A 17,434-nucleotide genomic window follows, 5' to 3' on the forward strand; every position below is an offset into this window, starting at 1 on the left:
TTCTACCGTCTACTTATACTTTCCGCTATATAAAGCAATAGAGGTATTATTAACATTATTGTTTCTACATTTTCTACCATTCTTAAATCTCGTCAAAATTTGGTTCATTTAGTTACTAAAAGTAAAATTATATATATATATATATATACTCAATATACATATACTATATAATGTATACCCATTGGCCATTACCCGTACATTGTTTTCTTATTATAAAAAAAACTTAATTATAAATATTAATTATTTTATTTTATTTCTGACGTCAGTGTACAATTTGTTTGCCAAATTATTATCTATTCAAATTAATATAATACTAAATTTCTACCAACTAATAAAATGTCATCGTGTTTGGATACAATGGTGATTACGATTCCCATTCGTCACTGATTAAATACTTTTCAATTACGAATCCAGAACTGTAATCTGAAATTTTATTAAATATTAATCAAATCACATTTGTCAAAAATGAAAACAAAAACATTATTTGCAGATTCGTGTAATATATTATTCCAATCCCCAGGTGTAAAATAATTCCGTAACTCTTCAAATGGAATAACGTCATGTTCTTTAACGATTGAAAAATATCTGTGTCTGGAATGCCGATGGTTTCATAAAACAATTTGTTTATAGATACCATAAATGAACAATAATTAGCTCTCATATTTTCGCCGTTTGGCGATGGTCGAGACGACCGGTAATATAATTATTATTCATTGTCTAATGATGAATGAAAAATTCAAAGAAGTTGCACGTCCATCCCTACCATGATTTAAAATCTCCAAAAGCTGTGACGACCAGTGTTCATATTTCTGTATAACGTCGTCGTGTAATATACACGCAAGAAAAAAATCGTTTTTTTTGGGATTTTCTTTACTACGATTAATAATATTATTATCAAAAATACCCCAACTGAAACGGATTGAAAGTACGACAAGTATAATCTTGTATAATTTTTAGTCAAATACAAGATTTCTACTATACGGAAACGCATATTGAAATTCGCAACCTCGATTATTATTATTATTATTATTACCGTGATCGTTATATAATATTATTATCGTCGCGGCCGTCGTAGAAATCGGCTGGCGGCGAGATAGGGACGCTGTACCACGCTCCGCCGTGCTGTTCCGTGGGGGGAGGGTTTGCGAGCTCGAGCCCTGGGGGTAGACATTATCTCGTGTGCCGCTATTTAACGTACAGGGGGATTGGAAGGGGGTGGTTTTGGCCGTCGCGTTTATCGGACGCGTGGTTTACGCCATTGTGTCCGCCGCTGCCGCCGGCCGTCAAATCGCTCGACGACTATACAATATAATATATATATATATATATACATATTTATTATACATAATATACGCTTTAGAGTGGCTCGTTTTAATTTAACGTCGCCATATATCTATTGTGTTTGCAGCGTGCTCGCGCGACGTATTAACGCGTCACCCTCCGACCAACCCCCAGCCCGTTTTACGTGGGCCGTATAATAATATAGCGATATATGTGTGTATGTGTGTGTGCACGCGATATCTCGTAATGTACGCTCCATGTGTATATGTCTGCGCTTGTGTGTACGTATAAATTATTGTTTCAATAATGACCACGATCTGCGTAATAATAATGAAATCGTGAAAAAAAAGTTTTTCGTCACTATACGCAACTAGATATTTTATCATACTATATATCCATTTATATAATATTGTATATATACCTAAACGGGGCAGTTTTTTTTTAAAGTTAAACACACTCGTTTTATCGAAATTATTTAATGTTGTTTTGGAAACATTATTTTAACCAACATTATTTGAAGTCATTACAATAATTATTAAACGTCATTATAGTATCTATTATTATGTTATACTAAAACTAATGATTTCCGAGTTGGTTTATTTTATTTTTAAATTATGGATTCCTGAAAATTTAGTTATTTGTTTATTGATAAACTACCTATATTGATTTATGTATTTTGGTTTTAGTTTGTTATATAAATATAACTATGTACAGCATAACTATTACAACATATAATATTTTATAATATTATTGAAAATGGTCTTAGATGGTTCAAATTAAATAAAAATATTTGAAATAATATATTTTTAGTTATTCTTTATAGTTATAATTTCTTGAAATTGTACTCGTATTTTTTTGAATGACGACATGGATACATTTTTAATTTTATATTTCAAAACAAAATATTTTTCTGAGAATTTTATTTTACAAGACTCAATTTACGAATGACTAGTTAATTTGTTATACTTATGAGTATTTAAAGTTTAGACAAGCGAAGTTAAACGAGTACAGAGGTACTACATGTAAGTTCCACTACAGCATAGAAATAGAAATATACTGTTACACATAACTTGTTCAAAATTTGATTTTTATGTACTAAAATGTAATATATTCTGCTCTGGAAAACGAATTAAAAAATGTATTGTTAATGTAGTTAAAAATAAAAATAAATAACTTAAAAAACGATAAAGATAAAATTCGTAAAAACATAATTTATATTAAAATACGCTGTTTTGTAATGAATTCAAATGATGTAAAAAAAAATGTACAAAAACGTAAATCATTTTCTAGAAAATTAGTGCTTTTTTATTATTATTATTAAAAATATTTACAATCTATTGAAACAGTGGTGTGAATTTTACAATAAATAAAACATTTTACAATTTAACATTCAAGTGAAGTGTTATGTTCTACTAAATTACTTCCGATCGATATCTTCGAATATTTGGACTTAATATTACTAATTATAATGTATTAAATGTGTATAAATTGAAATAACTAATTTGATTATCATGAATCGGGTTTGACCTATCTAACATAATATATAACTAAGGGCATTATAATCGTAACGGATTACACAATTGCACCTACAAAAACAACTTTCGAAGCACGCAACAATGAGGTCATGACCAAATTATGAACTTCAGATCCAGAAGAAGAATACACATATAAAGGAGCCCCTAAAAACAGTATATTCAGATATATTAGAACCCTCAAGTCCACAGCATCTCCATGCCTCACGGTTTTACATCATACACGTATTAATTGTTACGCTTGAAACTTAAACAATAATCATTTAGAAACCACGACTTGAAGAGACGAAAAGTAGACGCGCTACATAGAAAACCATTCTGACAGTACCTCTATTTGGTTTTTACAGTATTTACCTATAAAATAATCATCCTGTATTATTATTGTGACTTGGCAGACCGTTGCAGACTAGAGCACTTACAGAAAACCTTTGACCATTTGAAATGTCCATCGGATTTATCAAAATATCTATTATCTACTTCCGAGATTTCTAACTAGGGTGTCGCGAAATTATTTGAAATATATTTTTAGTCCATAGGCCATATGGCATAGGGTGGCTCCGGATTTTTAGAAAAGAACTAAGGATGCCGTGAGTAAAAAAAAGATTGGGAATCTCTAATTTACTTACCACCACTGCCGCCGCTCACGACAAACACTGATGACAACAATATTACATCCGTCGAATAAGGTTGTCGCAAGACTTCAAAATTCAAAAAATTCATCATTTGCAATGTACACTCACAAAATTATGTATACGAGTATAAGTATATATTATAAAGTGTATAGTGGACGCTGCCGATAATACAATTTATCGTAATCAGACAATTCTCAGTTTTTCGAGTGTAAAATGGTTCTCAAAAATAATAATACAGCACCTAAAAACTAAACCTCATCACCGGCCGATGACGAAAATTAAGTATATTAAAAACCTAATAGTAATATCTATATATATATATATATATATATAATGGAGTGGAGTAAATAGCGCACTTGTGCTGTATACTTAATAAGATGTTCGAATTAATATTATGTACATATTATATTTATTCGACGAGGTGTTTCGGAATGTGTGTTTTAGCGACGGTGGCGACGGCGATGGTGTCAAACAGCTATAATACATTGTTGTGAGAGAACTTTGTACTTAAGAGGATTAGAAGACCCTAATAGAAGCGTGGCGTGTTTGTTGGGTTAATATTATATACATTTTAAATGTACAGTTAATATATTACATTGGAGCGAGAAAATATTTTCGAAAAACTGACCGATGCACCATATTTATACGGCTATAGCTAATAATAAATAAACGCGTAAATCCCCCTCTCATCGCATAGCTAGCATAGTATCATATTTATTAGGACGCGTACAAGTTGAACAATCTTCATTTATTAATCGCGGTCGTCTTAATCTATTTTTGAAATGTCTGTTTGCGTGGGATTTACAGGTGGTTATCGGGAAAGTTTTGCTTGAACAACGACATCGCTACCTGGTGGTCAGAGTTTCGCGTATACAAATTTAATTTTGATATCATATCACTATAATATTGTATACAACTTAATAATTACCGTAAACTGCTGTGACGCTAATCCAGTAAAACAATAATGCACATGTTCGTTTCATATAATATAATTTTGGTCATCATACCGTTTTTTCCTAAACTAATTATAGCCTCGGAGGTATATATTTACGAGTTAGACCCCATTGGCTACACATTAGACAAAAATTGGGTTGTTCTATTTTTTAATATAATGACTGATCAATCAACAGCGCAATAGGAATAATTGTAACCTAAACATATTATTTCTCATTCGACATAATATTATAATGTCATCGCATCGATTTATCATAAGGGTAAACGTAATTTTCGACTTTTATTGACGGTAACATTTTTACAGAGAATACATAATATTTATAACACGCACAATTAAAATAGGTACACATACACAAGTCATTATGATGTGATTATTGTACTATACATCTATAATATAACAATTTAATATCTAGATAAATTATAGATATTATTATTCTGAAAATTATGTTTGCTGACATTTGTGTTGTAATCAATCAATATTTGGTGACATGCCAATATGAAAAACATATCAGTGGAATCAGCACTTTATTTAAATATAAAATATATGAAAAACCTAATAGGTACAAATCAGTTGTCCGGAGTAATTGATAAATAATAAATGGCTAACAATTTAAAAAATCATGACAGTTTTTCGCATGTCTTATTTTAAAACGAAATACATTTTTTCCTATATTGTGTGGAAAAAAATATATGAAAATGATCGTCATTATATATTAAACTATATATATATATATATATACTCACCCACTAGGCGACCGTATCGTTGAAACATTCTTTCGACGTCGGTTTTGCTACATTGAAATGTGTTGAGATTTCCCACGAAAACACGAGAGTTAACCGCCTGGGGGTCTTGAGAGTTGGTTTGGTTGCCCACTTTGCTCATCTTCATGACTGTAAATAAAATAAAAAATAGAAAAATGGGGATAAAAAAATTATAAACTTAGATGTAGTGGAGTTAAGGCTTCAGCAATCTTATAATTTCTAAAGTATAATGTGAGTACGCGACTGTTGGCTATTGTATGATTTATATTATGTATATATATTGTATACCTATATATACATTGTATAACTACAAACATAATATTTATTTATTCTCACAGTGAATCTTTTCTTTATATAAATAATCAACGTTAGTTTATAAACACGATAACATAATAAATACATATATATTCGTTCTATTGATGACATTTTTGAAGTTTGTATATACTATATTGTAACACTTAACATCCGTTTTCGGACGTGTAAAAATACTGAATGTACCTATATTTACAAATGGAATAATATTTATTTTATTTACAGTCCGTTTGTTATTTACACATTTTAAATATTCAAAGTTAAATCAACGACGCGTCTTTGTCAACAACTTAAAGGCAAACTAAACTAAATAATAATATTTAACGTAAACTCTCAACTACTGATCAATAAATGTATAAATAATAAATACATTATTAATATAGTCATTTCTAAAAGCGATTAGAATATAATAAATTGAAATGCATAACATTGTATTTTATTCGAGATATACTTATACTTAATAGCTAACATTATAATTTCACCAAAAATTGTGAACATTTATTAATAGGACAGTATTATACTCTATAGAGACACAAATTATTCAATTTAAGTTCTGTATATAATAATTATTCAAGAAGGGCAAAGGAAGTAACATTTTTTCAATAAATAACCATTCTTATACCATAATATATAATCACTGCAATATATATTATGTAGGACAAAGTAATCTTTAATATTATGTACAAATTTATCATAACTATAGATTTATTACGATAGTACCTACGCAAGTAATAAGTAATATCTAATTGCTATATATCAATATATCTATTCATATACTGCCACACCAACCATAACGAAGATATTTAAAATATATTTTAAAACGTATACATATATCATCCAAATATAATATTAATGGTTAATTTGGTATCATAGTATAATATAATATACATACAATTTTTATCATTATACGTATCAACGCCCATCATCCAAATAATCATGTGCGCCGGAAAAAAATAATATTATTACAGAGTACTCAAAACATCACTGAAATGATTACCTTATTTCGTATATTCTCTAAATAAAAATATGTCATCTCTGATATTTGAAATATATATAAAATACCTATATTTCTTTTCATCTCGCCTACGATTAAAAATAAATCGGTTATTAATATTTATAAGTGTATATATGTCCAAATACACACGTATATATATACTAAATAGTAATATATGTCACGGAAATCAAAATTTGGAACGAACAAAATAAAATAAATAAATAAATATGATTTTGTAAAAAACGAAAACGAAAAAATGAAATATATTTAATACTAAAATAACATCATTATAAAATGATAATATTATTGTATAATATTACGTTATTTGCTATTAAATGTCAACATTTTAGAATAGTTAAAAAAATAATGATAATTTCACACCACTCATACATGTAATAATGGTAAGTTAAGATGGGTTTTTAATTTTTTAAATGTTTTTTATATACATTAAACATTTTATTATATTGTTTCCATAGTCAAGTAAATATGTATTGACGAAGACATTGTAAGACAGTTCACATATACCAAGGAATTAATATGCCCACAAAATAAAAGAAGTTGTTCGGGACCCGCTTGCATTTTGGTCCGAAACGCAAACACTGCAAAATAACGCGAGCACTAATCCGCCACCAGGAGGGTACGCAATTATTAGCAGAGGGCTTAGAAACTCATCCCCTTGCCACTACCACCACCATTGCCACCGCCGCCTAGAGAGGAGAAGATTTTCGGTCTCTTCCGACTTAACGACGGCGGCGTTATTGTTGATAAAGTCTGCACTGTTATTGCACGAGTCCGTTGGCTAAATAAACTATGTATATTATACATCGTATAACAACACTTGACCACGACGTCTCGGAGCAGCGTCACGCGTCCATCTGGTAAATTATTTATTGACAGTTTGCTTAGATAAATCTATTTATCATTCACGATCGCCTTAAACTTCTCCGTGATCTTTAAGACCATCAACAAATTCGTCACACAGGTAGTCGCAACGTTCGTAAATTAAACATATTATATGACCTTAGCGGGTTTTGAAACTATTCCAACGCATCGTATTGTATAACCAAAAAATGTAAATACATAATAAAACGACAGATGAGCGCTTTTGAAGTTAATATCAAATGCAAACAAATTATCGTAGTGAAGACACCAGACATTTATAACATTAATATGTTACTATGTACTCGAATATATTTTTTTTTACTACGGTCACACTGCAATACTCTGCTTTGTATTTATTATATAGTTTTCGAATTCAATGTATTCATGCTCAAATATTACGTGTAAAAAGAAGCCTAAGAAATACGTATCCTTTTGTATATAGAGTTTCTATAAAATGGTTTTAATTTATTGACTTTTTTTATAATTTTATGATTTTCCTCACAGTTGAGCATGCGATTATTAAAATTTAATTAATTTAAATTTTTTATTAACAATTTAAATATATAATTATATCCATGTATAAATTAGTTGCAGTTGTATGGATTGGATTTTCATTATATTATTATAATTATTAAAAAGTACGATATTTGTACTTGTAACAAAAATAATTACTTTATCATCAAAATATAGAAGACAACATTTGAAATATAATTTTTTAGTATAGTATAAAAACTGCAGGACATTTAAATGAATAGAATTAATTGGATTTTATAATAAAATATTTCTAATGTAATATATAACCTTTCATAAAAAAAATACAGCAAATTTTAAATTGTGCTAACTAGCTAACCGAGAAGTGATTAAACTGTTTTATCATAATTATTAACAATAACAGGTTGATTAATTTTGCAGTTTATCTTACATAGAATTATCCACTTGTCTACTTCAATAATGCTCAGAGTTAAATAAAACTGTTTGATATCGATTATTATAGAATTATAAAAATATAATATTGTGTATAACTATATACCTATTATGTATATAATATCGTTTTATTTGTAAATTTAATAACTGAATACTCATAAAAAATTAGATACCTTAAGGTACCTATATTATGACTATAGATTATTCTATTGTCTTTCAACAATTTTCATTTTTTTATCAAAAGTGCACTTTCGTGAGTTTAAATAAACTAGATTTTATGAATCATTACATATTGTTAAAACTATTAAATATGATTTTTTTTTTTTGTGCCCTTATAAGTACACTTCTAAATCACAAGAGAATAAATAACTACTCACTATAATCAAGAAGGGTGAATGGATTTTTTTGTACAGACTATATCATAACATTATTAGTGATATATTATTAAATATATCTAAAAAATGGTGAATATATCAATAGAGCCGAGTGTAGACTACAGTAAAGGGTGTCTCGTCTAAGTATTTTATATTGCAAAATTGATCAATGTGTATAAAACTAGAAGATGACAGACTTATAATTTTTGTAAACAATAATGTATACGAAAAAGATCCTCAAACATATTCGGAAGTCATTAATCAATATTATGTCATTTTCAGAAAGTAAATTGTTAAAGACGAATAGAAATCTTAAGTGTCGTTTAACGACAAAATGTCTAAACAATAGACGTGTAATACGGGTGTCCTAAAAAATTTGCGTCCTTTTTACGCGACAGATTATCGTATGTACCTAATGCGGGTTGAGTAACTGATCAAATTCACAGTATACGCTGTACATAATATTATAATAGTTACTCGATACAGCCTATTGTATTTATCGTTTCGTCTAATGCGTAAAGGGTGGTATTGGCATCACTAGTGACACAAAGAGCTAAGCCTTCCGAATGTTTTAATAGTTTCGTCAAACACAGTAAATACTAAATATACAGTTAATAACTAATAATCTACCATAAAATGTTTTCTTCAATGAGATGACAAATTAGCTAAAAACGATTATGCTGTTAGACTATATTTCATATTTAGCTATTTGTTATTCTCAATATAGAAACATATGTTGTAAACAGCAAATGAATGATTATAAATTGAAAATATATTATTTTAAAGACAGAAAATTTGGTATTAAATGGATTATTAATAAAAAAAGTAGGGATAATAGTAGGTATATGCATAAGTCTATATTATCTATATTAGACATATTATATTTCAACCCCTAGAAGATAGCTCATACACAAATTTTGTTTTGACTCATGAAAATGAAATACATTTTTGTTAAAATATGTATTGTATACAATTGGTTACTGAAATACAAATAAAAAAAAAAAAAAAAATGATGTAAAATAGTTAAAACATCATGAGTTGCTTTGGAATTAGTCGTAATTAGCAGACAGATGTATGTGAAAGACTTAAACATCATAATAATAAAGAATAAATATGAGAAGAAGTCACAGCGCCTCCCCTAAAAATGTAGGCGCACACGTATATTCGCTGAACGATGCAGATAAAAATCTCACGTAGATTTTATTTACGTGCGCGCGGAGCTACGATAAATAATATACGATATCACATTGCACAAGACGACGATATTATTATATAATGTTGTCGTGGAAATGCGAACGATCGGATTTAGGAGGTGAAAAAAAAATAACCGCTCCGCAGCAGCGGCTGCGAGGGAGACTATTTGCGCGGTGCGGCGGACGGCACATCGCTACGACTAGACGACGCGCGCGAGGGGTGAGCCCGAGCTCATAATTTTTTTCCTGCCCGCGGCGCGTCCGGAATTTTCCGGTCGACCGCCGGCGAACGTCTTGGAACGCGCGCATTCCGTTTAAATTAAAACGGTCCGTCGCACCCCCCCGGTAGACGGCACCTGAAAACTGTCAGCGTTCGGCGACCCTGCCAGCAGCAATCTTGTCGAGAACGATGGTAATACATTATAAAATATAATGATATAATGCACGCGCGTACGTATTGTAATTACGCCGAATACAGTATAGTCGTGCCGGTCCGCGAGCTTATAACAATTACGTGTTTTAAACGAACCGTTGTGTTCCAGTTGAAAATATACCGCGGTTCGCGAATTACTGCAGACTCGTTGTTTATATATTGTGTCGTAGTAAGTAGGTACACTCCAAATATTTTTTTAACAGAGCACGAGAACGTTGAATAAGAACGTATATATATAATATTACTTATTTTAACACGTAACGACTGTACGTAGTCGACTTTACGTTTAAAAAAGAAAATCATCTGACGATTTACTACACATGGGCGTGAAAATTGGAAATATTATTTTACTTATATTCTATGTGCAAACCAATATCATTATATATATATTAGTGTGTATAATAATTGCCATTGCATTGTTTATGTTTTTCACATAATATTATGTTTATTGTATAAACTATTATTGTAAATATTATTAATCTAATATTGTTTTGAACTCTCACTTCCGCACAACCAATAGCTTGGGAGTGACCAACTACTGCAATGTTATTTTTTTTCTCTTATACATTTTTAAACTATATAGTTGGAAAATAAATAAAATTATTATTAATTATTATTATAATAATGTCAAAAATAAAAGAAAACAATGTAGCTCACGTTTTCAAATCCTCCACCGCCCAATCCTCAAGTTAAAATTTAGCTTCAAAATGTAAATATCGACTAAAAATCATTGTATAAATTGCACCATATTATATCATTAATTACATAATTATAAATTCAATAGGTAACCGTTAAACGTGTCAATTTTGTGGATCATCAATACCGACAATACCACCATAAGAAACAGGATCACTTTAGTAGTAATGTATAATTCTTACTGTATTATATTATTTACAATTTACTATAGGAACCTTGTTGTATACGTTAGCCTATATTAAGTTATAGTTTAAGCGAATATCAAATACATTTCAAGGTGCCGTGAAATATAATTAAGAAAACTTAATTTATTCATATTCAATACAACCATCAGATTAATGTGGTTGGAATTACTCATCCAATCAATCCTTAACTAGATAGGATCAAATGTCAAATATCGACTGCCGCGTGGTTTAAAAGAACGAGGGAGGTGTGTAGGTGAGATGCAACACTACACCGTAGATGATGGTCGTGATGCAGAAAATGTCACGCGCCTAATAACAACGACAACGCCTCTATTTCCACCGCGAACCGTAGCTTGTGATTTATACCACGAATTTAATGTCGGTAGGTATTATCAACGCTCTAAAGTGTATATAAACTTTAAATTGTAGTTCACGTCAAGTTCAAAATATCGTAATGCCACCGTGCTGTTTCAAGCGATCGCCTTATAGCGAGACTAAAGAAAAGTCTAGCGTGAAACGGTTGTCTGCTTTGGAAACGTTCGCCGATAGCTACAATAGTGAAGGTCACGTGTTATCTCTTAGAAAATATAATAAGTAACGTAATTTTTTGTTATTATTAATGAATTAAAAAATTGGTATTAAATATTAAAATTTGAAAATTGTTAGAACGCGTGTTCACATACCAATATTGTATTCCGCGACTATATTATAACCTAATAATATTAGAAGATTACTTTCAATCGTTGAATTGATTTCGTTAATTATTATTTACTAAATAACATCAATGATTTCATAATACAAATAGAGGCATTAGTTTGTACGTAAAGAGATTCGCTCACAAAACATCACACTGGCTGTGTATTTAGTCCCTGATACAGCTCAGTACATAAAGTTACATTACATCCGAATTATTATAATCATAAAAGTCGCTTGTTATTATCTATATTAAATACCTAAATCCTAAATCAATATGATTTACCACTCAAGCTTTGATTTAAACAGTCATCTCTACATACTACAAAATATTAAACAACTAAGAACTAATTGTACGTGTGTGTGTGTGTGATCTAATTCAATTAAAATTTTCAGTTGTCTTAGTTTGATTACCTGCGATTTGTTACACGCGGTATATTTTGTTTAAAATTCCGAAAATCGTAATCATTTTAATGTCTGTCACCGTCAAGAGTGTTATCGATACGTGTCACTTGAGTATATTTTTGACATATATTATACTTGTAAAGGTTAAATACCAACGTAAGTAACATTGATAATTAATTTATTAAACATTTTTTTTTTAATATTGAATACTATGATTTAAAAATGAGTACTTTACCTAATAATACTTACACATCATTATGACTGAGTGGTGGTTATCTAAGTAAAGGGACTAATTTAGTGATATTATCCTCCCATTTACTTATTATAAGTACATCACAAAAATTACATTATTTCACGATTTATATCATCTAAAAATCCGAGTAATTCCTGTATGTTCCGTTTTCATGATTTTGATTATTTAATAATTTAACATATTAATTGAATACATATATTTTTTCACCAATATTATTAACTATGAAAAATAGATTTCTAATGAAATTAGAATTTCTTAATAAATATACATATAAAAATTATACAATTATTTACAAAACCTATGAGTGTTTATATAACACTGGTTGTACATGCAAGTTTAGTAGTAGCACTTTAAAAGTAAATGCTGTTTCACTTATAACACGTGGTGATTTTCTATATACCTATGACTATTCTTTAATAATGTATATTTCATTCAAATTTTATTTTTCGGAAGAAAATATAAAATGGATGCAATATTTTATTATAGTACATAGAATATTTATCACTCTCGAACAATTTAAAAAAAAAACATTAAATATTAATGTATATAAATATAACTTACGAATAGGGGTAAGCGCTTGCTTGGTGAATCACTCTGTATACACAGTAATATTATATATATATTATATGGAACATATCCCTTAAAGAAACTTGGTTACGACACTGATTTAACGTCAACAAAAACAACCGTGATCAATAATAATGCTTATGAAATCACGTTTCGTTGAAATATAATATTATTGTCTTAGCAATATTCATTTCATTGCAATGCATCTACCGACGCGTATTTAATATTCTCAGCTTGTTTAGAAAACTTTTTATTTTTTATCTAGACAAATTATAATATACCTTTCTTAATGGAACGTATTGATTTTGAGCATTCCGAGCTCTTCGTGTTCAACCTTGACAGATGACGTGCTTAAAAACGAATAGCTTCTGAATATTATTCACGCTATAATTACGGTCGTTTTATTTTTCTCTTATTATTTTTTTTTTTTGTTTGGGTGAGTATATACATAATAATATTCATAATTTCAATTTTAATTCCGTGGAAATCTTCAAAATTATCTTTAATTAAATATCTACACATAATAAAATAATAGTGTATAAACATCGTATGACGAGGGGCGTATTCGTACTTGAATATTAATTGAACAAACGTCCAACAGAAAAATCAATTAAATATGATAACAAAAAAAAAGTCAAAAAAATATTTTGTAAATAGATAATTACTTCATATTATATAAAACGATTTATTACTTCTATAAGAACTATTTAAAAAAGAGTCTTTTTTGTACTAGGTATTTGATATAATTTAAATAAATTATATGAGCAGGTATTATGGTTTAAAAATACTTATTTTTACCCCCTCGTAAATCCTTAAAAATTAGTTTTTATGCGTGGTCTTTTAACAAAATCTACCCCGGGAATAATAACAATTTTAAAATTATACTATGATGATTTTATTATTTATTTCGTTTGTACATTCTCAGGTTGATATTAAAATAAAAAAAAAAATTAAAAAAGTTACCTCGACTATAATTTATTCTTTAACTATTTTTATTTGAGAGGAACGGTTATTATACATAATACCGCAGCATAATAATAATAATACACACCTATTATGCACTACATTATAATAGTTTGTGAGTGTACATATTATAATATAGTTTTATTTCCGACAGAAAATTAAATTTCTTCGTTAAAATACACCTACCGTGATGGACTTAATTCAATACACTGCGCAGAAGAAGGTCGACATCGGTAAACTAACTGAATTCAACCACGCCGGTTTACTAAACAATATACAATAATATAATTTGCTTACGGTGTACCCGTTCAAAGAACTCTACGCTGTAAGCGCATATATAGTTATTATACATGTACGGAATACGATGCTATACAGATGGGAACGTATACCCTTCGGGAAATATCTAATGTAGTCTTGAGTATAATAACCAGTGGAGGAGTTTTCATAAAATTGGTTTACTGAACAATAATAATCAAAACACGAACATTGTCCACACACAAAATGTGAAATAATAATTATGATTTTAAACATTTTTTCCTCGAATATATAATACGAGTATACGGCAACAGATATTAAAAGGGTATGTAAACCGTAAATGACTGTTCTGTTGAAACCGAAAGTAAATTATTTGTACATCATCGATTAAAATCCCGCACATCATAAAATCGAAAATTGTAGACGTCCTATGATGTATATTTTTATTTCTAAATATTTTCAGTCATTACTTTTTTCCAAAAATACGAGTATATATCTTTTTATTAGTAAAACACTTTTTGATTTTCTATGCAAATAAAAGAAAATAACGACAATAAATTTTGAAAAAAAAACGAAAGTGTTCTAATGAGTTGCCCTGTGTATATTATATTGTTCGAACAGTATGTATTATATATTATGAAGTTATATTTTTCAATATTTTAATCACAAGACATTAATACTATTATAACGTTTTTGCAGTGTCTAATGCACCCTATGGAAAATCGATAATTATTACGTGTTCCGGACGTCTGCTTTGGGGCTTCAGCCGATGATGCACTCACCCCACGGCACTCTCTCTTATATGTACACGTATTGTATTTATATTTTTTTACCGCCCTCTGCACACACGTATGATTACGCAATTGTGACTTATCCACCAAGAGGCCACGTCGACACCAACCCGAACGTTTCAAACGATTTCCATTTGCAATATTTTTTGTCAAACTAATATCCGGTCTATAGTTATGTTATAATATAATATTGTAAAGTACAGACATATTATTATTATCATCATATTTTAATAGTGTAACAGTAATCCTATTGGAATCAATTGTTAGACTATCATACGCAAATTGTGACCGAGATATTAAACAATTTTACGGTTTTAACTGTGCCGGTATAAACATTGTATATTATGCAAATTATTTGATAACCAAGACTGTAAAACATTTAAATGTAATTTAAATTTGCAGGGTAAAATCGTCTAATTCTCTATATAAGCGTAGACGTAGAATTGGGGGAGGGGGGAGGGTAATATAGCTCACTCCTAATTTTGTTTAGCCCCCCCCCCCTATGTAAAAATGTACTATTTTGTACGTCCTTGTATGAGAACTGACTGAAACAGTTTTTTAATAAATTTAAAAATAATATATCTATAAAATATTTTATTTATTATAACGTTATATTTTGTTGGATAATTCAAATTTTAAATTATTCAATTATTTATATATTATATCATATCTATATCAATAACAATAATAATATTTTGTTCTATAGGTACTTTTTTTTAATCATCTATATACTTAAATGTATCGTCGTCCATTGATGCTTCAGTAATACTTATAACGTTTAGGTTAAAAGCAGCCCAATAGAATGAAGACACAGATTTACGTGATAAGTGATTTGATATAATGGTGAATCGGTCAGATCAGTAAATAGTATAATAGTATAAAATATAAACTATACGTCGAATTTCAAAATAAGTTTTCACTGTTTTAGTGTTAAAAATGCATTCATTTAAACATCAAATTTATAACTTTTAACGATATTTAGTATATTTTGTAATATGAAGAAAAAGTTAAAATAGTATGCTTCTTTAGTCTTCGTATTTTGTTCCTTTAAATTTTTTTGTTGTTACACTTTAAGAATTTATGTTGTGTACCCCAATCGTTATAGGCTATAGTCCTTTCCCTCTCTTTAACATCTAAATGTATGACGCTAGGCCTATGCACATAACTAAGCCATATAATACGCATATACCTACAGTTTTATATAATATAATAGTGAAATAGTATTTTCAATATCGTATTTAGCATAATATGTTAACAAAGCCAACGTCTGGTCATTCAGCGAACTACTTTATAATTCAGTTATGGTCTCATTTAATTTATTTATCTTTTGAAATCGACGTAATACATTTACATGTTGTAATTATTAAAATGTCTATATTGTATTTTGCTCGACTCTCTGATGACCATCGTGTACATTATATTTAGCAAAATAATAACTATTATAACTATAATAGGTTTATTGAAATGAGCCTAACATGGAAATAATATGGTATACCTATGACAATATGACATACTCGTATTGTAAAATAATATAATTTTAAATTATATGACGTTCTACTGTCACATGGTTTTTGATTTTAAAGTTCGTAGATAGGTATATTATATTATGGTCACATCGACCTAACTAGTCCTTTGGTATACAAAGTTAAGGTGATTGATATGTATAACATTTTTTTTTGTTTTTGTTGAAATCGAACACGATTAATTATTGGTAAGAACTTGTTAACAGTGATTCTGCTTTGCATATTGATCCAGTATTACCGAACCAATAGATTATGAAAAATAGAACTCTTAGTATATACATAACTGACTAACTGAAAGATTAATAAATAATAATACGATTCTACATGGTGCTGATTTGCATCCATAGGGGATGCTAACGACTCATATACATAGAACCCTCTACCACCTAGTGTGGCTAACGTATGTAGACCTAATGAAATTGAATACGACTTAATTCTGACACAGGCACGCGGCGTGTTTAAATAAATTATATAAAATACTTGTTTTTGTTACTTTTTAGTCCGTCGACCATCTCGTGTTTCAAAGCTGGTTCAATTGTGTGATATACAGGAGCTATATAATTTAAAATAATTGTTTAGTCTAAAAATGTTGCGATCATTAATTTATTATAAATCGCTAATATATATATATATACATATTATAATGATCGTCGGATCGTCTTTGTGCTTAATGATCACGTCGAGAGAGTGTATGTCCTACACAAACGCTGCTGCTTTGATATCAAACGATTATTATGTGCGCTATATGCGCTACGATGGAAAAAGAAAAAAAGCCACTATACCGACGAATTTTCGCTCTTGCTCTACACTTACCTTCTACCCGTTTCCCA

The 17,434-nt window shown here is 29.3% G+C and overlaps 1 protein-coding gene across 2 annotated transcripts in view; it reads right to left on the reverse strand.

Annotated features, from left to right (window-relative positions):
* Positions 1-17,434, reverse strand: part of LOC132921914 (heterogeneous nuclear ribonucleoprotein C-like 3) — a 119,826-nt gene that overhangs the window by 63,042 nt on the left and 39,350 nt on the right. For both annotated transcript variants that reach the window (XM_060985156.1, XM_060985155.1), the window contains one exon: positions 5,144-5,290. In XM_060985156.1, coding sequence (XP_060841139.1) covers positions 5,144-5,288 — 145 coding nt within the window. In that variant the 5' untranslated portion in view covers positions 5,289-5,290. The remainder of the gene's footprint in view (positions 1-5,143; positions 5,291-17,434) is intronic.

This window comes from Rhopalosiphum padi, chromosome 2 (genome assembly GCF_020882245.1).
Source record: "Rhopalosiphum padi isolate XX-2018 chromosome 2, ASM2088224v1, whole genome shotgun sequence".
Taxonomy (NCBI): Eukaryota; Metazoa; Arthropoda; class Insecta; order Hemiptera; family Aphididae; genus Rhopalosiphum; species Rhopalosiphum padi.